This window comes from Dermacentor andersoni, chromosome 3 (assembly GCF_023375885.2).
Source record: "Dermacentor andersoni chromosome 3, qqDerAnde1_hic_scaffold, whole genome shotgun sequence".
Classification (NCBI taxonomy): Eukaryota; Metazoa; Arthropoda; class Arachnida; order Ixodida; family Ixodidae; genus Dermacentor; species Dermacentor andersoni.
In genome coordinates, this window is record NC_092816.1 from 167,875,102 (window position 1) to 167,899,806 (window position 24,705).

Here is a 24,705-nt window from a genome sequence, read left to right on the forward strand (position 1 = left end):
GTTTAGGCTGTGCCCCGACCTGAACTAATCTGGTTGTTAAAGCCTGCGGTAGAAATAACTTTTTGGGTGTTGTTATTGACTTCAAGCTAAAATTCCGCGGCTACATTTTGTCGGTTATTGGTAAAATCGCACCAGCATTTCGGGCACTCAATCGCGCACGAGCTTTTTTTTTTTTTGTATCACACTTGTTATTGTATATTATGCATTCATTCATAGTCATATGAATTATTGTATTGAATCCTAGGGCAGTACCTATAATACTCATCTATCAACTCTCCTAACCCTTCAAAAACTGGTTATTCGCATTATTTCTTTTGCCGCTGGACAACCGTAGTGACTCCCGTTCTTTATCCCTATCTTATTACTATTATCTTGGTCCATTATTTTTCACTCTTTAGTCGCTATCTCTACCTCGATATAACTCCATCGTGCATATTGGTTAACGCTAACTGCACCCGTTTTTCTGTTAAGGGCAACCTCCTTTTGCCTCATATTGTTTAACGCTAACTGCACCCGTTTTTCTGTTAAGGGCAACCTCCTTTTGCCTAATGTACACAGTATCGACAAAAAACTATTCTTTCTTGTGCTATATCACAATGGAACTGCCTGTCTACTGACGTAAAACAACTTAACTCTCTTTCCATCTTTAAATCTCAAATAAAGGACTACCAATCGAAATTACAATATGACTGTACTAATTACCTTTACATGGGGTTTGATTGCCTGCGCCTACTTAAATTTATCGTGATGACATGTTATACACAAAGTATTACTTTCTTTATTTTGTGTTGGTTTTCTTCAGCATTCTTGTACTCTTTTTATTTTTTAAACTTGTTTCTATGATATGATTATGCATGGCACCAGTGTTCTTATTTCCTCTTAAATGTGCTTATTAATTTTTCACCTAGTCATTGTTAGTTTCGCTTTATTTCTCGATTTACAATTGATCTAAAGGGTCCGGCCTCCTCTGTTTACTTTGGGACCCCATCCTGTATATAGTTTTTGTAATAATTTACTTATCTATAAAATTGAATTGAATTGAATACTAACATTCGTAAATTGGCTTTCGAAACACTTGTTATTCCGCAGCTTAAGTATGCAGCTCCTATTTGGTCACCCTACCACTATAATTAAGTTCACCTTTTCGAATCTGTGCAGAAATGGTCCCCTCGTTTTTTTTTTCCGGAGACATGGTTATTACCTTAGCGTAACGGACATGAAGCGTGCTCTTTCACTTGAATCTTTAATTATCCGTCGTGAAATCACCCTTTAGCATTTGTATAACGAACAGTTTTACAGTGCCCGCACACCGCGACGCGACGGGGTGGGGCCATTTTCGGGTGAAACTGCCTGCTTGACTGAAAACAACAAACGCTTATCTGTCGTACTCCAATGCAGTCCTTCTGCCGTGCGCTTGACAGCTAACTCACTGTGCGCAGGTGACCCCAAGCACCAGGCCATGTACGTTTACGTAGGTGAACCGTCGTCCGTGGAGCAGCTCTTCAATGGCATCAGGAGAGTGTTCTCCGAACCACTGAGCTTAGTGATCCACTGCGCCGGTATTCTGCACACGGCGCCACTCTCCCATTGCACGTATGAGCTTTTAGGTGAAATTATCAAGATTTAACTTAAGGTGAGACATCGTTCGGTGAAGCTAATGTGAAGCATCTTGATTTCGGAATAAACGTCCAAGTGCCAAAATGATTCGCTGAAAATTCGCTATGACGGTGAATAATACCCTGCCTCTCCCAGCGATACGTAGCTGTCTGTCTTGCAGCACTTCGCCGCGTCGGATAAGAGCACGGAAGTGCAACAGCTTGCACTAAAGATGTCGCAGGGCCCTAGAGATAAAGCAGAGCCGCTCATCGTGCTGAGTGAACACACACAGAAACACACACACTCTTGATCGTCTCACACGTCGTGCCCTGTAATAATGGTTTGCGCAATCCCATGCGAGGCTAGATAGGCCATAGAATGCTTGGCATCACGTTGACTGCAGCTGTGTGTAGGATCTGCATACTTATTTAGTTCATTTGCAAATCGGTCAGAAAATGGTGCCTGGTGTGAAGGTTAGTGGGGTCATGTTCTAAATTTTGGAAAAGAAAAACCGGCAAAAGTAAATAGTGTCTTCAAGTAGTTCAACGGGCCACATTGAGACGTGCTTTTTTTTCTGTTGTTGAGGAAAAAATACAATTAGTCAAGCAATATTCTAATCTTTCAATTCAATGTTACTCAAGTCACTACACAGAAAAATGCGCACTGTGTATCTTGGCACAATTAGTGACGCCAGGGTGCCACCTGAGCATTGTGAAAACTAAAAATGACGGTGGACTTTATGATATATGTAAGAGGTCTTCAAACATCCTTCGCGTGTTTTCAGGTTACCTTCCTGGTGAACCGGGCAGCTGTTCGCAATATGCTGGGTTCTGGGACAGCACTTTTTAGATGGAGAGGAGCCATCGTGAACATATCGAGCCTTGCAGCCAATTGCGGCTCTGTGCAGCCGTGCAGGTACTCCGCCGCCAAGGCTGGTCTTGTGGCTCTAACGAAGTCGGCGGCGTAGAAACCGGCCAAGCATGGCATCCCCTGCAACGTAGTAATACCCGGATGGTTGGAAACCCCGATAATGGCTGACACTGACAAAAGCAGGAAGACATTCGTTTTGTCGAACGCACCACTCAAGAGAACCGGCCGATCAAGTTCTTGTGCTTGCCCACAACGAGCTCTTGCATCACGGGAACTGCACTTGAAGTCACTGGGGGATTCAAGATGTGAAATATTCTTATTCAGTTTGGAACAGTGACAAGCGACAATATGTAGACATCCAATGCGGGTCTGCTAAATATCTCGTGTAAATCTTCCAGGTCTGAATTTTCTGGCACTTGCCCGAGTGGCTTGAGGACAATGTGGATGTAAGCATTAGTGTAACCTTGGATACAAAGATAGGACCACATGATAATAATGTTATCTTTAGGCTGTTAAAAATTACCGCGATGACGGCTGAATGAATGCAGCTTTTGCCTTGGTTGTGGCAGTTTGATGTTCAAATTTGTGATAAAGATGAATGGACGTGACATTCAAATCTTGCCGTCAACAGAGTGCCATGCGCACCTGCTTTGCATAGAAGTTTGGAGCGTGGCGACACCACGAACCGAAGAATACGAGGTAGCACCAGCCCACACATGGCCGTGTCTTGTTCGGTCGTATCTCTAAAAAGGAGATTACATGTCTAGGGATCAAGACATAACTTCAGTACGAAATATTTACCTGAGAAAACATCATCGAAACCGACTGTGTGATTACTGCAGGGAGTAACTCCTTTAATAGAAAACGAGATCCACTCTACAATATGAGCAACGTTTTTCGAAATGAGCCAAATCCGCCTAAAGAGAACTTGAATAAAATGCGAAAGAGTTTTACCGGAGTGAAATGGTGCAACGTTTTCCAATCATTATATATGTTTTGCATGTCAGCTCGGGTAACCTTACAAGTAAGGAAGAAATATGCAGCAAATTTGACCAATTTAGGTATGTAAACTTAGGATTTAGCTCCTTTCAAATTGACACACTGGACTTAATGCGGTTGTTGTCCGAAATTTGCGGGAAACGAGTTTTAAAAACGGTGTGATTTCACTATGAGAGCCAATAGAACATTGACTATAAAGGATACTGCTATGCTTTATAATCACTGGGAAGAAATCCCAAGTACTGAAAATTAGTCTGAAGTAACCCACAACGGCGTGGGGCATAAGCATATCGTGATTTTGCCACGTAACACACTAGAATAACAGTAAGTAAATGAACACAGGGAAAAAGATAAAGAAGAGCTCGTTTATGTTGAAAGCATCAGCAGCCTTTTTTTGTATTCTCGCGCAAGGTTCTTTATCTTGAGCACGACTGAAGGCAGTAACAAAATAGTCAACAGAATTTATAGTGAAAATACGATGCTAACTTACTCACATCATTTTAAAAGTGCCCTTCTGTTAGCTGGGTGAATATAGCTAATTTTCATCCGTACACCAACAATATCTGGCTCTTTCATAATCTGCGAACAGAGCTCGTTGGCGCTATTCGACCAATTTAGTTTCGATCCCTTTTATAGAGGAAAGTTGTCTAGTTTTTCTTGTCATTGCGCTTCTATGTAACCACTAGGAAGAAATCCCAAGTGATCAAAATTAGTCTCAAGTAACCCACCATGGTGTGGGCCATAATTAGATCGTGATTTCGGCACGTAAGACACTAGAATTAAAGGTTAATAAGAATATTTGAAATATAATGAAAGAGAGCTTCTTTATCTTGAAAGCATAAGCAGCTTCTTTTGTATTCTCGGATAATATTTTCTTTTCGTGGGCACGACTGAAAGCAGTAACAAAATAATCAACACAACTTGCAACGAAACTACCTAGCTGGCTCGCTCACATTATTTTGAAAGTGCTCTTGTATTAGGTGGGTGAATCTGGACATTGTGAACCGTACACTAACAATATCTGGCTCATCTTTGAATAAGGTTACAATCTGCGCACAGAGCTCGCTTGCGCTGTTTGACAAATTTTGTTTCGACCCCTTTTCTAGAAGAAAGTTGCCTAGTTTTTATTGTCATGGCAACTCTATGTGGCATAGTTTCGGTTTTTGGATTCCGGTCATTTCGAAAAAAAGTCAACCCACGCACATACACACACACACACACACACACACACACACACACACACACACAAGCGCAGCCACTGATTACATGGCGCCTACAGTGCGCCTATAGGCCTTTGTGTGGCGACGGTTTCATTTCGCAAGCGCGGTTATTCTTTTCAATAAACTTGTAAGCTTTCTTTTACTGTTGGGAGGTTGACTATAACTGTTGCGTTTGTGCATCGGCGAATATATTGACACTGACTGCATTGCATCGAATACATATATGAGCCTCGACGCTTCGTACGGGTGTCTCTCGAACGTATGCAGTTTAATGCCCCTATATTGGAGCTAATCGACAGCATTTAAAACAGTGACTATCTTATAAGCGACACGATACCGTCACTTTCTTTTTTGAGCTCTAACAACGGTATATGCTGCCAATACGCAGACAAAAAATGTATTATTGCACTCTGTAGCTGAACTTGACATTTTGTAATTCTGATGTAAACGCATAATTGCGTATTGCTAAAGCTCCTCTCCTCGGCACAAATTAAGAAAAGAAAATTGACTCGCCATCCCGGCACAGCTAAAGTGGATGTCAAGTGAAGCTGTTGAAAACCACTACTGCAGCTGCTGAGGGGTGTATGCCATGCTTCATTGCTTTAGAGTCATGTAGTAATGGTAATTTTGACACCACTCTGACGCTGGTCGTATTGCCATTTTTTTTTCCTTTGCAGCTCCTCGTATTCACGCTACTTGTCGGGAGTCCTAAGTATGAGTCGCCGGGGCCGCATGCACGACAGTAATATTCACTGGGAAACTTATGCGGGGAGCGCTACGTGCTTTGCATTAATATTAGGAACGCCTTATCGTTAATTATGTGGTTCGGATGCTTGTTTTGAGCCCGTTCATTATTGAAACGAATGCTGTTCTGTATGCTACATGCATGATTTCAAATAATGCACATTTCTCTTCACTTTGCTAAGTGCTTGAAGCCTTCTTCACCTGCGCCGTGGGTCGGCCCCGTATTGTACTACCTCCGGGGTCGGCCCACAATTTACCCACGGTCATGGACACGAGAAATGCCAACGAACGAGAGGCTAAGAACCTCGCTGTAAAATGCGCCTCTCGAAAGCCAATTAAAAAGCCAACATGGCGAATAATGGCTGCCAAGCCTGTAGAGAATAAAACTTCAGCAATGTTTTATGCTTTTGCTATGACTAATTCTTTTCATCCGGCCAAAATTCACTGCACATGAGGCTTCGTTTTGAAGCTTTCTGAAGATAATAAATATAACCGCTAGCAATTTGGAACATCATGTGGCAACGATGTACAAATAAAAGATGGAAACAAGGACAAAACAGAGTAAGTGCGAGAATGATGAGAACGGTGCCTTCAGAAAGAATGGCACTACCTTGAGAAGTTATCTCGGGACCTTAGCCTAGTCATTTGCTCTCTCAAGACAGGCCACCTCGCCTCCGCGGTTGTTCGATTCGCGGTTGCAGCAGACACGTTTCGGTAGGGGTGGATCCAAAAATCCGAGGCCACTTGAGCACTTCTTAGGACTTGTGTTTGCGAAAGGATTAATGTCCAACTGTATTCTCCTGAGCCGTCCTTCAAGTTTTGCTGCGGCGTATGTTATCAAGTGTTGCGATTAAATAGGTGCGTTGCTGTTTTGTTTTGTACAGTTTTTAAGTTAGCACGTTGACTGTAGACCGGAACAATTTGGGCGACATTCTTGAGAAATCAAGGACGCCGCATGCCACAGACGTCCTGCGCGACGAGAGACCGAGGAAGCAGCAGCGGCCACCAAGGCCGGTAGGCGAGCGCAGCAGCTAAGCCCAGTGGGAGTGAGAGAGAAAGTAATACCGACCCCGCACCGGCTCCCGAGAGCGAGACGGCTGCACGCGCACGTCACGTGACTGCCCCGCTGACGACAACCCGCATCGCCCTGCGGCGTCGCGTCGTCATGTCTGCACCGTCGAGACACACTGGTGTCGTGGCTATGCCCTCTCGCCTCGCGCAACAAATGCCGCGCAGGCGCTGCAGCAGGTGTTCCGTTTCGGCCGGTCTGCTCTGTCGAGGCGCGCACGTGACGGGGCGTCCCAGACACTGGAAATTGAGGAGCCGTTTCGCTGCTACAGACACCTGCTTTCCCACTCAATGGTCCATTTGATGCTTTCGCGTCGTAACGCTCCTGCACTTACGGGCGTCACACTGCAGCTTTCAATATCGTTCGATCGCGATCGGGCTCGATCGTGATCGAAAGCACAACTCGTGACACTCGTATTATATTTAGGTTCGCGGAGATGTAGACGACATGGCCAAAATGAATACCCAGCCCCAGTGCCACCATTTCCTGCATAACCTACTTTGCAGGTTGAGGCCGGTAAAGGTCACATTTCATACTTCACCTCGCATCATCTTTGTGGAAGCAGATGCAGTAGTTGTTGCAGCAGCAATGACCACGTAGGTCTACGGCGGCTCTGTTCACTCCGGCGGGCTCCACCGCCACACGCGCAGGAGGAACGTTGACGTGAGGGACGCGCGTATTTAGCTGTTCTGCGCCTTAAAGCCTGACGTGTCCTAACGTGAAACCTGCCAAAACTAAGTGGATACGTCTCTGTCCTGCCGTTGAGAGAACAAATTGTCAAGCGTCAATACTTCTGCCAGAACTTAAGGCCACAATGCCTGCCTTTACATTCATATGTTCACAACTACACCCGCTCAAGTGGTTCATCGTGAGTAACTCTAAAGTATCTGTATGGAGCTTTTATTGCACAAGCATTATCGAAAACATGCATTCTATTATTTACAAAGCACAGAAACCCGTCGTGGTTGCTGAGTGGCTATAATGTTGGGCTGCTGTGCCCCAGGTCGCAGGATCGAATCCCGGCCACGGCGGCCGCATTTAGATGGGGCCGAAATGCGAAAACACCCGTGTACTTAGATTTAGGTGCACGTTAAAGAACCCCAGGTGGTCGAAATTTCCGGGCTCCTCCACTACGGCGTACCTCATAATCACAAAGTCGTTTTGGCACGTAAAGCCCCATAGTTTAATTTTTGCAAAGCACAGAAGATACACAAGAAGGCGATAGACTTGCAATATGAAATTTAACTCAGTGGATTCCTTGTCATTGTGGCATTCCAGACAACAGAGAGGCAGACAGTTCAGCACGTGCGGCGCATACTGAAAATGAGACTCATCTGATACCTCTCTGTCACAGAGATACACGGAACAGGTTGCGATAACTTTCTGTCCGATTACTGAGAGATAGTTGATTTGGAAACGGTTGTCAAAACTCCATTTTATTTCAAGTTGACCCACACACACAGTTGACAGTTGCAGTAACGGTTACACGTTTTCTGGAAGCAATAACACATAGATTGCGTCAATGCACAGCGTATACGGTGCTTTCTACGCAGAACAGGACTAGCCGAAAGTGCGGTGTGTTCTTGCATGTAATCAGATGTTGAACAGGTCTTGTTGTACTGCAATATTCATGCTCAGTATAGAAAAATCGTAGGAGATATATTACGAGCTCCGGACGAATGCTTATTCTCATTGGGAATTACATTGAGGCGATACTCGACCATTGAACTACAAAAGCGCGCAGTTAGCGCCTTGAAGAATTTTTTTCTTGAAGTAAAGACAACTTAAGATAATTACTACAGCGTGGTAATTAAGTTCTTTGGTATAATAGTTTTACGAAGTACCCTTCAGTTTTACTTCGTTACAACCTGAGGTGTGGCTTCTATACTGTTTTATGGTAGACTGCAGTCCCTGGACATACAAGTGGAAGTAACTGTTATATATTCCTAAATGACATTGCTGTGAAAATTATGTGTGGCGTCTTAGCATGCACCAAAATGAAGTTTATGTGAAGTTTGCGTTAGCCCTCTCGGACCTATATTAACCGGTTATGTTAATACTGTATTTCGCCTTCGTCTGTTTTAGTCGGCCTTTATTTGTTACCTACTCTCTCTGTCCTTTCTTTTCTCATTTGCTTCTTTTAACTGGTCAATTATATATAAATAGTGTTTAACTAAAAAAGAACGAGTAGCGTGCCTCACCCATGGTGCAAAACTCTCCTGCACACATATTTCATAAAAAGAAACTTCTAATAAAAACTGCAGGACTCACGGACCTGTAAAAGTGTTGACGGGATACGGTGGGCGTAACATTAGACATAGGTTTTCAAATTACCTCAATGGCTTTAGCTAACTGACCCACGCCTATGCAAAGGCATTATCTAAAAAGTTGGCCTTGCATTTGTAGAATCTTAAAGAACCGGCGACCTGGTACCGGCAAGCAAATACTGTTCCCTTTGCATTACCTTGCATACAACCGTTACCTAATAGGAGCTTGCTAATCCTCAATGACCAGATTTTGTTCTTTCCATAATCACTAAGTGGTCAAGGAAACTTAGCAAATTATAACAGCACAATGAAAATTTCTGTATTCAAGGCATACGACTTCTAAGTGCATGCTATTGAAATGGGCATGAGCTGCAGTTGAACCATTAAGTTATATTAAGTACACGCACAAACAACCACAGTTTCAGAACTTCCTACAGGGTCAAACGAATCAGTAAAATCCAGATTTTTACGACTCCAAACGGACGTGTCAGCTTGTTTTTTCCGCCAATTTTTTAGGGAGCGGCTGTTCACCTGGGTATCTTACACACCTGCATGGGGGCACGTACAGGTACAGGCCAACTGGCAGATTATTTATCAGTGCCGCAGAGCAGTCGCGACGAATACCCGGAGAACCGTCAAGCCACATCCTGCCTTCGGTCGAAACCTGCAACCACTCTCTCCTCAGCAGCTGCCACCCACTGTGCCGCTCACTGTCTGTGCTGGGAGCATTTAAGACGACGAACGTGTTCGACTTGTTCAGAATTTTTTGCGCACCATAGCCAAATCACGATGACTACAGTAGACGCGGCTTTGTACGGACGGCTCGCCCTGGTGACAGGGGGTGCGAGTGGTATCGGCAAGGCGGTCTGCCAGTTACTTGCCGCCGATGGGGTCACCGTGGTGGTTGCTGACATACAGCTTGAGGCAGCAGAGAATGTTGCACGAGCTCTGCCAGGTAGGTCTTAGTTCATACTTTTATAACGCCCTTCCCCCCCCCCCCCTCCCCATTAAGCGCATCAAAAGTATTCCTCAGATATTCCGGGGCAGAGGGTTGCGGAATAATCATCAGGTAATTAAATTTTGATACTTAAAGATTGGCAATTAATGTACCACAGGTGGCGAAAGCTATTTTGAAGCAAATTTTAACGAGAAATCGACCCTGCCGTTTGAGTTTTCGGATTAAGGTGGTAAAAAATCTACACAATTGGCAAACGTCGAATTATGTAGAATATTCTAGATGCGCCCGCTTCTCAGTGCCCACATGTATTGTGATTAGCATTGCTTCGATATAGCAGCTTTGCAGTAAAAATACTGTTTTTCTCCTCGATTAGTAGTGTGGAACTGGCACTAATATAGTCCAGCCAAATGAGTTCCAGAAATCGCAGCGTGTTTACGAACGATGAAGTGCCTGTAATGCGTAATTTTATCCGCTACGCGTATTATTGTTCTAGCTGAAGCTGTAATTGGTGCCAGTTTCTTTCACTATTTTCTCAATCTGGTATAGTCATCCTTTTTGCTTATTTTCGTACAATTCTGCCACAACTCCGCTCTCTGTAGTACGGAGTAGTTGAAGTAAATGAACGAAGAGAAATGCAAGTGACCACATGTTGTATCCTTCAAATGCCTGTATGCCTCAGTGCTCCTAATTGCACTAAGAACATGAATATGCAAGATACATTTCCTGTCTTCTCACAAGTGATGATTTGCCGTTTGCAGCAGGACGTGGCCGCACAAAATGTCTTTCCTTCGAATCGGTAGGCGTCGCACTAGCATGCGTTCAGGGGCATTCCACTGCTCAGCGGCAAAAGGAACGCGTATTAGTCTAGGTGTTGTTGTCCTTGAAAAACAATCTCTGTTCAATCAGATATATTTATAGGATTACGGTGACAGAGTGACCCTCAACAGGAACGCAAAGTTATCTTTATTTCGCGATGGACTGTGCCAAGTGACAAACAAGAGGCGAATGACGAAATATAAATAGGCTACAAGCATGAGCGCTAGCAGATCTTTCTATGATATTATTATGATATTATCGGGAGATACTCCTTAGACGAGCCGCCGCGAGAGCGACGAGTGTCGGCCTGGCTGTCTGGCTCCAGTGTAAATCGCCTGTAAATAGCCTCTTTTGTCTGTGTCTTTCTACACGTAACATTCTGGTGGAGGTGATCGATCCCCGTCCTCACTACGGAACTTCGAAGTGGTCTGTACATCGAGCTTATTACCATGCCTTCCGGTGACGAGACCTCCTCTGCAACGGCTTCGGGTTGTCCAACTGCTCCAATCGTCACGGTTGCCCAGCATCGCTATCCTGGTGTGTGTTCTCTGGCCTGGAGGGACAGGACGTTGACGACTGGATCGGGCTCTATGAATACACGAGTGCTAATAACAGGTGGGACCTAACGATTATGCTCGTAAATGTCATCTTTTATCTCGGCGGCACTCCACGCGTGTGGCACCAAACGCATGACGACGAAATAACCAGTTGGGGCAGTTTTAAAGAAAAGCTACGGGAAATGTTCGGCGACCCCATTGGCCGCAAGGCTGCCGCGAAAGGCTCCTGCCTCTCGTGTTCAGACATCTACGGAGCCGCACGTTTCATAGATCCTCGACGTCTTGGCTCTATGCCGCAAAGCTGACGATGCTATGTTTGAAGCAGATAAAGTTGCACATGTTCTAAAAGGAATCGCCGACAACGCTTACAGTTTGCTTTTTTTCAGCGTCTCGACTATCGACGCCATCATAAAAAAATGCCGGCGCCTTGAACAAGCTAAGAGCCGCCGTATCACGCACCACATCACGCGGGTACCCAACACTTGTGCTACGTCATGTGAGGGTCGACCGCGCCAGACCACCACCTGTGACGACATAACCCCTATTGTTCGCCGCGAGTTCGAGGCCGTCTGTTCGCCAGCTTTCTCCGCGACGCCTCCCGATCCGTCAGCAACCACGATTGCGATGATTCAGGCCGTAGACAGGAATTTGAGAACGTGGGTCTGAACTCCGTTTGTTCAACTTCTCAACCCAGCGTTCCCCATTTCTCTACCGGCCCTCCCCGGCCCCGGCAGTCCTTTTCAACCACATCTCGCCGCAACCAGTCCGAATGGCGTACCCCTGATGACAGGCCGATCAGCTTCCACGGCTGTCGCATCGGCCACGTCGCTCGTCACTGCCACACCCGATGGCCACCACCTCCTCAGACATACGCCGCCACTTATTCCCGCACCTTTAGACCTTCTGTTCCCTATGCCACCCGCCATGAACCCACTGCCGCTGATGCCCCTCCTCCGAACCTTCACTACAGCCGCTCGCCCTCACCTGGACGCCATCAGTCTCGTTCGCCCCGACCCCGCCGCTTCTCTTCGCCGCCTATCGCCTCCCGGACCCAGCCGGAAAACAAGGCACTGCAGCTTCTGGAGGTGAAGCTGCGTTGTCGCCTATGCCCTCACATCCTCTGCTCACGTTACCTACGAACCAAAACCTTCGTGACGTTGACGGCTAGCCTGTCACTGCACTCATCGATACAGGCGCACATCTTTCTATTATGAGCGCTGCTTTCCGACGACGACTCAAAAAAGCTCCTCACCCCAGCATCGGCACGCGTTGTCCGCGTTGCGGATGGCGGTACTGTGCCTATCGTCGGCATGTGTACGACACGTGTCGGCATGGCCGGCCGCCACGCTCCTGTCCTCTTCACCGTAATTACTCGTTGCACCCACGACCTAATTATTGGCCTCGACTTTCTCTCCGCGCATTCTTCTGTTATTGGCTGCTCTGCCAGTACCCTTCGACTTGAGTGGCCGATTCTCGCAGAACCTTCTGACGCACCCCAGTGCCGCCTACGCCCCATCGGCTTTTTTCGTCTAACGCCAATGTCAATAGCTTTTATTGAAGTGTTGTCTTCCCCACCAGTTCCTGATGGCGAGTACCTCGTCACTCCTCTGCCCGAGATTCCACTAGAGTATGACGTTACCGTGCCTCACAGTATACTTACCATTACTGCGAACCGCACTCGCATGCCTGTCTTTAATTGTGCATTGGCAAAGCAAATTCTACCGCAAGGAATTTGCCTTGCCAACGTTCATTGTCTCGGCGACCGTCACGTGGCAGCGTTATCAACGGATAGTTCTTGCGAGCTTAGCAGGCCCCTCGCGCCAGCCTCGGGCGCCGATCCCAACATAAAGAAAATGGTTGCGACAGACCTGTTCTCTGCGCAGGCTGAAGATCATTGCCAACCAAGTGGGGGTGTATTGACCATCTTCGAGATATGACAAATGTTGCAGTAAAACTAAGAACACAGGAAGCACTCTTCTGGCAGCTACGTCCCCTCGCATGCTCTATAATAGCATATAATCCTCTCCCCTATATTCCACTGCCTGTGTCTTTCCATCTGACATTTCTTAAGACCCTCCCTTGCGGACGCTGCCGAATGTACGCGCATTTGTAGTCACAGGCTGTGCTTCATTTCTTTTTAATTGAGCTAATGTACGTGTGTTGGTGTTTTTGACGCCCTACGTATGTCCTTCTTGATTTCATTTTGCGATGCTTCGTTCACCCTTGCAGAAAAAAAAAAATTAAATGTTTGTTCTAGCTGCGCCTACACTTCTTTCAATTTAATAAACAGCGGATTCGATGGACTACCTCCTTTATATATATATACACACATAGCTCACGTACTCGTGACGCCTACGGCAGAAAGGATGTTCCACATCCGCCCAAACGGTTTATGAGTGGTGGCGCTGACTAACACTTCCATATTTATTTCTTGCAGTAAAACATAAGTACCCAAGAAAGTGGATGGGAAAACTGCGCCATGGTAGCTCAATTGGTCGAGCATGGCACGCGAAATGCGTTGAGGTGGGTTCGGATTCCACCTGCGGCCAGTTGTTTCGTCATCCACATTCGTTTCCATTAATTTATTATTTTTTAAATTAAATTAGTACAATTTCCCCTATGGTACCTTTGTTTGTTGGGTCTTTATGGTATGATTAATAAAAATCGGGCTCCCTCGGTTAGCCCCCTTTCTTGTCGTTTATGTATATATATAAAGCACTTAATTTATACTATCCTGAAATTTTTTTTCATAACTTAATGTTGGTACTTGCTTTTCTACGTGTGCTTCAATGTTTTTACATTATTACACAACGGATTTTGGATTTGAAGGACTACTTCCACGCACGCACACGCGTATATATATATATATATCAATTGATATGCGTGTATATCAGTGAAGCGTTGAATCACAGAAACCAGCATTAAAACAGGTCAACGGATATACACACGTAGGAAAAAATACCAGGATTTTACAGATGTTTCGGCCGGGTAGTGGCCTTCACTCCAACGGAAGTCGGTGCTCGGCGAAACGTCAGTAACATCCTGGTATTTTTTTCTACGTGCTTCTATTCTTTGTTGGCTTGTTCTAGTATAACTAAGAAAAATCGGCCCTCTCGGTTTCCGTTCCCCTCGATAATATATACATACATATATGTAGATATATATTGAACACGTGTACTTCTTTATCTTTATCGGGCGACCACGTTTCACCGCCTAACAAATGTTATCGCACAGCGCAGGACGAGCCTGCATCTATAGGAAGTTTCTGGAATATTATCGACGGTTCCATCCGCTGTCTGTGACCTAACCTTGTGTAATCTGATTGCATGTATGCGCGACGTGAATAATGCAGAAATTTGTGGAAGAAACGTGGGTCTCAGCGATTACTCTGGAACATTCGACGACTGATGTATAAAAGCTGCCGTGCTTGACCCATTGATCAGATTTTCGACAATCGCCCCGACTGAGTTCGCCGCTGTCGCCGTTCTTTGAGTATAGTGGTTTTTTTCTGAGGGCACAAGTTCACCCGATAAAACGCTATTTTCGTCATTCCCAGTGTTGCTGCCTTCCTCACCGTCACTACCACGTGACATCTGGTAGAGGTGCTTTGCGTTCATGTACCGGACGCCCCCACAAAGCCGTGACATAAGCCCGAACGCGGAAGACAAAACCAACGTCGCCAAGAGCCAGCCAGGTAGCTGCAGGCTGCAAGGACTGCCCCGGAGCACGGACTTTTGCTTGAGACGAGTAGGAAGATTGTCACGAAGTCAACCCCAATGGCAGCCCCAGCGTCCCCCATCGTGCTGCAGCAGCCCAGGGAGCCTCCGACGCTCCTCAGTTCAACTTTCGAGGACCCGGAAAGCTGGCTTGAGGCGTATGAGAGGGTCACTACATTTAACAGCTGGAACAGTAACGACAAACTGCTACATGCCGTTTTTGCATTGGAAGACGCCGCCAGGATGTGGTTCGAGAACCGAGAAGCCACCTTAACGACCTAGGACCTGTTCCGAAGCGGCTTCCTGCACACATACACAAGCGTCGTACGCCGAGAACGAGCCCAAACGTTATTAGAAACCTGGGTGCAGCTGGCTCTAGAGACCACTGCGACCTTCACGGAGGAAATTAGGTGGCTATTCCGCCTCGCCGACCCGGAAATGTCTGAAGAGAAGAAAGTCAGCCTATTCATGCGTGGTGTGAAGAAGGAGCTTTTCGCCGGAATGTAAGGAATGCCACCGAAGACCGTCGGCGAGTTTCTTCGCGAGGCCACCAGCCTCGAAAAGACACTTTAGATGCGGAGCCGGCAATTCAACCACCGCACGAACTCTACAAATTATGCCGGAGTTAAATCACGGGCCACCGATGATCTACGTGAGACTATCAGAGCGGTCGCACGGGAGGAGCTGCAGAACTTCTACCCAAGGTCGCAGTCTCAAGTGGAATAAATCGCCGAAATCGTCAAACAGGAGGTTCAGTGATCGTTGGGAGTTCCTAAGGTGCAATCACAATCACTGCAACCCCAGCCGGAAACGATGACCTACGCCGTCGTCGCCCGCCGTCAAGGTCCCCCTCTGCGACCACGCCAGGGCCCTGTAACGCCGCAATTCCGTCGTCCACAGCCGCCTCCGCCAGGACGCCCACCCGTCGCCCAGTGCAGCTACGCGAGGAAGACGGACATTTGGCGAGCCCCCGACGACCGACCGTTCTGCTATCACTGGGGAGAAGCCGGCCATGTGTACCGCCGATGTCCATACCGCGACTTGGGACTGAGAGGGTTCGCCGTCAATGCGCCGCGTCCACAGCTTGGAAAGCGGCCGCGTGACATCGCCGACTACCTTGCCGCTTTTCAGTGGAGTCCTCGACTACCCTCCCGTTCGCCATCACCACGCCGCTACCTGTCGCCGCAGCGCCGACCATACACTGGCCCAGCCCGGGGCCGCTCTGCTAGGCCATATCCGGAAAACTAAAAGCAGCAACCGATGGAGGTGCGGTTGCTGTTCGTCAAAGTGACAAGATCCTCCGCCGCCCACGAAGACGCCGAAGAAACTATCTTGACGACATAACAACAAAACGCCGCCGTCTCGACGAAGTCTGGAGGCAATGAATACGCCGACGAAAAACGACCTGACGACGCCACATACCAGCCATAGGTCAACGCGACGCAGCCGAGGTCCCGACGCCAAGTACTAACTGTAACGCAAGACAACGAACCACCGACCTCGACGTGGTTCTCGACGGCCACACAGTTACCGCCTGAGTGGACACAGGCGCACATTACTCCGTAGTGGGCGGACACATAGCCGCCCAGTTGAAGAAAGTTAAGACTGCATGGGAAAGCACTCAAATTCGGAAGGCTGGAGGACACCACATTACGCCGACTGGAATCTGCACGGGAAGAATTACCGTTCATGACCGGACTTACCCTGCCACCTTCCTTATCCTCCAACAGTGTTCACGAGACGTCATACTCGGCATGGACTTCCTTAACCAACAAGGCTCAATCATCGACCTGAAGTCGAAATCGATAACGCTGTCGGAAGGTCAAGCGATACCGCCGGAGAGCCCTCGCTGCCACTACGCCTTGAGTGTGCTCGAAGATCAAGTCAGCATGCCGCAGCGCACCAGCATTATTATTTCCGTCGGCACCGAAACACCCGCTGACGTAGAAGGTGTCATTGAGGGTGACCAACGTCTTCTTCTCGACCGTGAAATTTGCGTCGCAAGAGGGATCACTCGACTGCACGGAGGCAAAACGAAAGCGTTGCTGACAAACTTCAGGCACGAGTTCAAGCACATTAACAAGGGCACGACGATCGCATACATCGAGGAAATTCTGCAAACCAGTCCTCTCGGATTTTGCCGCCTGTACCCCGCACCTCCACCAGATCTCACGTAGTAGTGACGGTGAGGAAAGCAGCAATACTGGGAATGACGAAACTAGCGTTTTATTGGGCGAACTTGTGCCCTCAAAAAATCCGCTATACTCGAAGAACGGCGACAGCGGTGAACACATTCGGGGCGATCGTCGAATATCTGATCAGCGGGTCAAGCACGTCAGCTTTTATACATCGGTATTCGAATGTTCCAGAGTAATCGCTGGGACACGCGTGTCTTCCACACATTTTTACATCATTCGTGTCGCGCATACATGCAATCAGATTACACAAAGCTCGGTCACAGACAGCGGATGAAACGTCGATAATATTCCAGAAACTTCCTATACATGCAGCCGCGTCGTGCGCTGTGCAATAACATTGTTTAGGCGGTGAAACGTGGTAGCCCGACAAAAATAATAAAGTACACGTGTCAACACACACACACACACACACACACACACACACACACACACACACATATATATATATATATATATATATCTATATATATATGACACCGCAAGAAGTAAAGAAAGCCTTGGGAGCTATGCAAAGGGGGGAGGCAGGTGGGGAGGATCAGGTAACAAAAGATTTGTTGAAGGATGGAGGGCAGATTGTTCTAGAGAAACTGGCCACCCTGTTTACGCAATGCCTCATGACTTCGAGCGTACCGGAATCTTGGAAAAACGCTAACATAATCTTAATCCATAAGAAAGGGGCCGCCAAAGACTTGAAAAATTATAGACCGATCAGTTCACTGTCCGTTGCCTACAAAGTATTTACTAAGGTAATTGGAAATAGAATCAGGAACACCTTAGACTTCCGTCAACCAAAGGACCAGGCAGCATTCCGTAAAGGCTACTCAACAATAGGCCATATTCACACTATCAATCAGGTGATAGAAAAATGTGCGGAATATAACCAACCTTTATATATAGCTTTCATTGATTACGAGAAAACGTTTGATTCAGTCGAAACCTCAGCAGTCATGGAGGCATTGCGTAATCAGGGTGTAGACGAGCCGTATGTAAATATACTGAAAAATATCTATAGCGGCTCCACAGCCACCGTAGTCCTCCATAAAGAAAGCAACAAAATCCCAATAAAGAAAGGCGTCAGGCAGGGAGATACGCTATCTCTAATGCTATTCACAGCGTGTTTACATGAGGTATTCAGAGACCTGGATTGGGAAGAATTGGGGATAAGAGTTAATGGAGAATACCTTAGTAACTTGCGATTCGCTGATGATATTCCCTTGCTTAGTAACTCAGGGGACCAACTGCAATGCATGCTCACTGACCTGGAGAGGCAAAGCCGAAGGGTGGGTCTAAAAATTAATCTGCAGAAAACTATAGTAATGTTTAACAGTCTCGGAAGGGAGCAGCAGTTTACAATAGGTAGTGAGGCACTGGAAGAGGTAAGGGAATACATCTACGTAGGACAGGTAGTGACTGCGGATCCGGATCATGAGACTGAAATAATCAGAATAAGAATGGGCTGGGGTGCGTTTGGCAGGCATTCTCAGATCATGAACAGCAGGTTGCCATTATCCCTCAAGAGAAAAGTTTATAACAGCTGTGTCTTACCAGTACTCACGTACGGGGCAGAAACATGGAGGCTTACGAAAAGGGTTCTACTTAAATTGAGGGCGACGTAACGAGCTATGGAAAGAAGAATGGTTGGTATAACGTTAAGGGATAAGAAAAGAGTGGATTGGGTGAGGGAACAAACGCGAGTTAATGATATCTTAGTTGAAATCAAGAAAAAGAAATGGGCATGGGCAGGACACGTAATAAGGAGGGAAGATAACCGATGGTCATTAAGAGTTACGGAATGGATTCCAAGGGAAGGAAAGCGTAGCAGAGGGCGGCAGAAAGTTAGGTGGGCGAGTGAGATTAAGAAGTTAGCAGGGACGACATGGCCACAATTAGTACATGACCGGGGTAGTTGGAGAAGTATGGGAGAGGCCTTTGCCCTGCAGTGGGCATAACAAGGCTGATGATGATGATGATATGTATATATGTGTGTGTGTGTGTGTGTGTGTGTGTATGTATATACATATACACACACATATATATATATATGTATGTATGAATAAGGGGAAAAGAAATCGAGAGGCCCAATATATCTGAACGAGAAGACAGGGGTTAACGGAGGGGCCCGATTTTTATTGATCATATCATAGTAAGCCAACAAACAATGACACCAAGGACGACATAGGGGAAATTACTTGCGCTTAATAAATGAAATAAGAAAACGATAAATCAATAGAAGTTAAAGTGGATGAAAAAACAACTTGCCGCAGGTGGGAACCGAACCCGCAACCTTTGCATTTCGCGTGCGATGCCCTACCAATTGAGCTGCCGGGGCGCCGTTTCCCCATCCACTTTCTTCAGTATTTATGTGTCCTAGAATCCTGGGAGTGTTAGCCAGCGCCACCACTCACAGACCTTGGCGGCGGACGTGGAACGTCCTTTTTCCCGCAGGCGTCACGAGAACGTGATCTTTTTGGGTGGAGGCAACTGGTCAATAAACCCACACATGCTACCTGAAGGCATCGATGTTGCCGGACTCGAGACCCTCGTTATGCAATAAACGAGAAGAAAGGGGGTTAACCGAGGGGCCCGATTTTTATTAGTCATATCATAAGCCAACAAGCACTGACACCAAGAACAACATAGGGAAAATTACTTGCGCTTAATAAATGAAATAAAGAAACGATAAATCAATGTAAATTATATTTATATATATATTTGTGTGTGTGTGTTAATGTTAACAATGGTGCTAAAGTTAACAATTGAGCGGCCCGAATCTTCTTAAACACGACCATAAAGAGCCTATAGACAATGAAGCCAAGGAAAGCATTTGTGAAATCAGCTGCTGTTGTTGAAATTTAAATCTAGACGTTATCTAGAACAACCTCAGGGTGCAATAACAAATTTTATGGTTTCACACCTACTTACCTACAAAATTGAACAAAATGCATGCATATTTCTTATAAGACAGCACCCATAATGCACAACAAAGCGAATGTAAATTAGCTGGTAAGCTAAAGAAAAAGCAGGGCAAAGAACATGGCAAAGAACTACGGAAGGAACAAGGACGCGGTCTTTGTAGACGCTGCACGTTATAAACACAGACGCAGCTCCTCGCAGCAGTACTTAACCACAACGGACAATGCTGCATAAGCTTGACTATAAACACGACACGCATCGAAACGGCGGAGGAAGTGGCTATAGCGTTAGCCATAGCACAAACCGACGCATAATATATAATCAGCGATTCCCAGACGGCGGTACGCAACTTCGCGAATGGCCGCAGCTGAGGCGGTAAACATACTCAGAAAAGGCAAACCATTAAGGGAAGACAGATGCGTCCAAATTCTATGGATACCAGCCCACAGCACCGACTCAACGGGAGAGGACAACCCTAACGGGGCGACACACAACGTAGCTCGAGGACTGAGTTTCCGAGCTACCACGAAGGTAGACCCCTCGATAGGGCCCTCCGCAGTACGGGAATGGGAAGATAGAATGACCAGGTTGAACGACATCACCAACCATTACAGGATTCAAAGATGCACTTATCCGCCACCCCATCCACAACTCACCAGATTGCAAGCTGTCCAGTGGCGACAACTACAAACCAAATCCTACAAGAGCCCGGTACTAATGCACATATTTATCCAGACGTATACACAACAGATAGATGCAAAGTGGGTGGCACCAGAGCCACGCTAGAACACATGCTATGGGATTGCCAGGAACTAATACAGGATAATGCGAGCGAAGCCTCCATCGACAGCCTCCACGCTCGATGGCAGGCCGCGCTGCTCAGCTCGAACCTGGAAGGCCAACTCAGGGCAGTCCAGCGGTCCTAGGAAGCCGCCCAGAGGCGAGAACTCTTGGCCGTAACCTCGGCGGGTGCCCCAGCCCACTAACTCGCCGGACGCGGATCGTTCTCATTCGAAATAAAGTTTTCTCACTCACTCACTCACTCACTCACTCACTCACTCACTCACTCACTAAAGAAACCAAGGTGGACCTTCACTGCTAAAATTCGTAAATTGACTTTTGAAACACTTGTCAGTCCGCAGCTTGAGTATGCAGCTTCTATTTGGTCACTTTACCGCGATAATCAAATGAACCCTTTAGAATCTGTGCAGAATGGGTCGACTCGTTCTTTCTTTTCGAAAACATGGTTATCACTCTAGCATAGCGGACATAAAGCGTGTTCTTTCACTTCCATCTTCAAGTATCCACGTGACATCACGCTTTTGCGCTTTAATCACAAATAGTTTTACAGTGCCCGCACCCTGCGACGCGACGGAGTGGAGCCTATTTCTCGTGAAACTGCCTGCTTGATTGGAAACGGGAAACGCTTAGCTCTCCCTGTACTGCAGTGTACACTTTCTGCCGTGCGCTTAGCAGCTAACACACTGTGCGCAGGTGACGCCAAGCACCAGGCCATGTACGTTGACGTGGGTGAACCGTTGTCTGTGGAGCAGCTCTTCAATGGCATCAGGGGTGCGTTCTCCGAGCCACTGAGCATCGTCGTCCACTGCGCGGGTATTCTGCGCACGGCGCCACTCTCCCAGTGCACGGATGAGCTTTTCGATGAAATTATCAAGATTGAACTTAAGGTGAGACATCGGTCGGTGAAGCCAATGCGAAACTTCTTGAGCCCGGAGTAAACGTCCTAGATTCAAAATGATTTGTTGCAAATTTACTATTACGGCGAGTAATGCCTTGCCGCATCAAGCGATACGTAGCTATCTGTCTTGCAGCCGTTGGCCACTTTGGGTAAGGGGACGGAGGTGCAACAGGTTGCACTAAAGATGTCGCAGGGCGTAGGAGCTAAAGCAGAGCCGCTCATCCTGATGAGTGAGCACGGAGACACACACCCTTTTGTTCGTCTTACACGTCGTGCCATGTGGTAACGACATTAAATTAAGTTATGGGGTTTTACGTGCCAGAACCACTTTCTGATTATGAGGCACGCCGTAGTGGAGGACTCCGGAAATGTTGACCACCTGGGGCTCTTTAACGTGCATCCAAATCTAAGTACATGGGTGTTTTCGCATTTCGCCCCCATCAAAATGCGGCCGCCGTGGCCGGGATTCGATCGCGCGACCTCATGCTTAGCAGCCCAACACCATATCCACTGAGAAACCGCGGCGGGTATGTGGTAACGAGTTGCGCAATGCCGTCCGGAGCTAGATAGGCTGTAGAATGCTTGACATCACGTTGATTCTAGCTGTTTGTAGGTTCTGCACCTTTCTTTATTTCATGCGCAAATGGGGTGGAAAATGGAGCCTGTTTTGAAGGCAAGTGAGGTCTTGTTTTATATTTTTGATGACAGAAACCGGCAAAAGTGAATGGTGTGTTCCAGTGGTCCAACTCGCCAAAATGAGACGTGCTTTTCTTTCTGTTCTTGAGGAAAAAAGACAATGAGTCAAGCAATATTCCAATCATTCAATTCAAGAGGGAGAGACAAAAGGGAAGGAAAGACCGGGAGGTTAGCCAGTGTAAGTACCGGCTGGCTACCCTCTGCTGGGGAAAGGGGTAATGGGAATTAAAAGGTTACTCAAGTCACTACAGGAGAAAATCCACACTCTCTATCTTGGCGCAATTACTGACGCCAGGATAGTCGTCTGAGCATTGCGAAAACTGTAAATTACTGTTGACTTTATGATGTATACAAGGGATTTTCAAAGGTGCTTCTGGTGTTTTCAGGGTACCTTCCTGGTGAACCGGGCAGCTATTCATGATATGCTACGTTCTGGGAAACCGCTTTCTGAATGGAGAGGAGCCATCGTGAACGTTTCCAGCCTTGCAGCCAAGTGCGGCTCTATGCCGTCGTGTGCGTACGCTGCTGCCAAGGCCGGCGTCGTGGCTCTAACGAAGTCGGCAGCGTCGGAAGTGGCGAAGCATGGCATCCGCTGCAACGTTGTAGTACCCGGATGGGTGGATACCCCAATGATGGCCGAAGCTGGCGAAAGCAACAAGACGAGAGTTATCTCGAACACACCGCTCAAGAGAACCGGCCAACCAATGGAGATAGCAGAGGCCATCAAGTTCTTGTGCTCGCCCACAACGAGCTCCTTCATCACGGGGACTGCGCTTGAAGTCACTGGGGGATTCAAGATGTGAATTATTTTTATTCGATTTGGAACATTGACAAGCGACGAAAAGTATACATCCAATGCGGGTCTGTTAAATATCTCGTGTAAACCTTCCAGGTCTGAATTTTCTGGCACTTGCTCGATTGGCTTGAGAACAAAGTGGATGCAAGCGTTAGCGTAACCTTGGATACAAAGACAGGACCACAACGTAATAATGTTTTCTGTAGGTTGTTAATAATTACCGCGATGACGGCTGAATGAATGCAGGTTTTCCCTTTGTTGTGGCAGTCTGATGTTCAAATTTGTAATAAAGATCAATGGAGCTGACATTCAATTTATGCCGTCAATGGAGCGTCATGGGCACCTGCTTTGTATAGGAGTTTGGGGCGTTGCGACAGCACGGACCGAAGCGTATGAGGTCGTACCATCCCACATATGACCGTGTCTTGTTTAGTCGTATCTAGGAAAATGAGATTACATGTCTAGGTATCAAGACATAACTTCACTACGAAATATATTTACATGAGAAGAAATAATCGAAACCGACTGTGCGATTACTGCAGGGAGTAACTTGTTTAATAGAAAACGAGCGCCAGTCTACAATATGAGCAACTTTTTTCGAAATGAGCCACATGCGCCTAAAAAGAAGTTGAGAAAAACACGGAAGTGTTTTACTGGACTGAAATGATGCTACGCTCCAATCTATTATGTATGTTTTGCATGTCACCTAGCGTAAACTCAAAACAATTATTAAGGAAGAAATATGCAGCAAATTTGACCATTATCGCTACATAAACTTGTGATTTGGTTCCTTTCGAATTGAAAAACTGTACTTAATGCGGTTTTGGTCCGAAATTTGTAGGAAACGAGTATTAAAACGTGTTTATTTCACTATAAGAGCCAATAAAACATTGACAATTAAGGATACTGCAATGCTTTATAACCACTGGGAAAAAATCCCAAGTGATAAAATTTAGTCTCAAGTAACCCACCACGGTGTGGGGCATAATTAGATCGTGATTTCCGCACGTAAGACACTAGAATTAAAGGTTAATAGGAATACTTAAAATATAATGAAAAAGAGCTTCTTTATCTTGAAAGCATAAGCAGCCTCTCTTGTATTCTCGCATAAGATTTTTTTTTTCGTGAGCACGACTGAAAGCAGTAACAAAATAATCAACACAACTTGCAACGAAACTACCTAGCTGGCTCGCTCATATTATTTTCAAAGCGCTCTTGTATTAGGTGGGTGAATCTGGACATTGTGAACCGTACACTAACAGTATCTGGCTCATCTTTGATTAAGTTTACAATCTGCGCACTGATCTCGCTTCCGCTATTTGACAAATTTTGTTTCGACCCCTTTTCTAGTAGAAAGTTGCCTAGTTTTTATTGTCATTGCAACTCTATCTGGCATAGTTTCGGTTTTTGGATTCGGGTCATTTCGAAATAAAGTCAACACACACACACTTATATATAGTTGAAGGAACGAAGGGGCACACTTATGAAAACGTTAACGTTTCGGCCGAGCCATGGCCGGAACATTAAAACATTAAACATGCAATTTTCTTAAGCGTGCCCTTCGTTTCTTCAACTGCCCATCTATGCACCG

The 24,705-nt window shown here is 46.4% G+C and overlaps 1 protein-coding gene across 1 annotated transcript; it reads left to right on the plus strand.

The window, feature by feature from the left end:
- Nucleotides 1-9,487: 9,487 nt before the first annotated feature.
- On the plus strand, nucleotides 9,488-23,427 carry LOC126524489 ((3R)-3-hydroxyacyl-CoA dehydrogenase-like). The gene is made up of 3 exons (XM_050172797.3): nucleotides 9,488-9,720; nucleotides 21,418-21,611; nucleotides 22,705-23,427. The coding sequence occupies exons 1-3, from the start codon at nucleotides 9,555-9,557 to the stop codon at nucleotides 23,119-23,121; spliced, it is 777 nt and encodes a 258-aa protein (XP_050028754.1). The 5' UTR covers nucleotides 9,488-9,554; the 3' UTR covers nucleotides 23,122-23,427.
- Nucleotides 23,428-24,705: the final 1,278 nt, after the last annotated feature.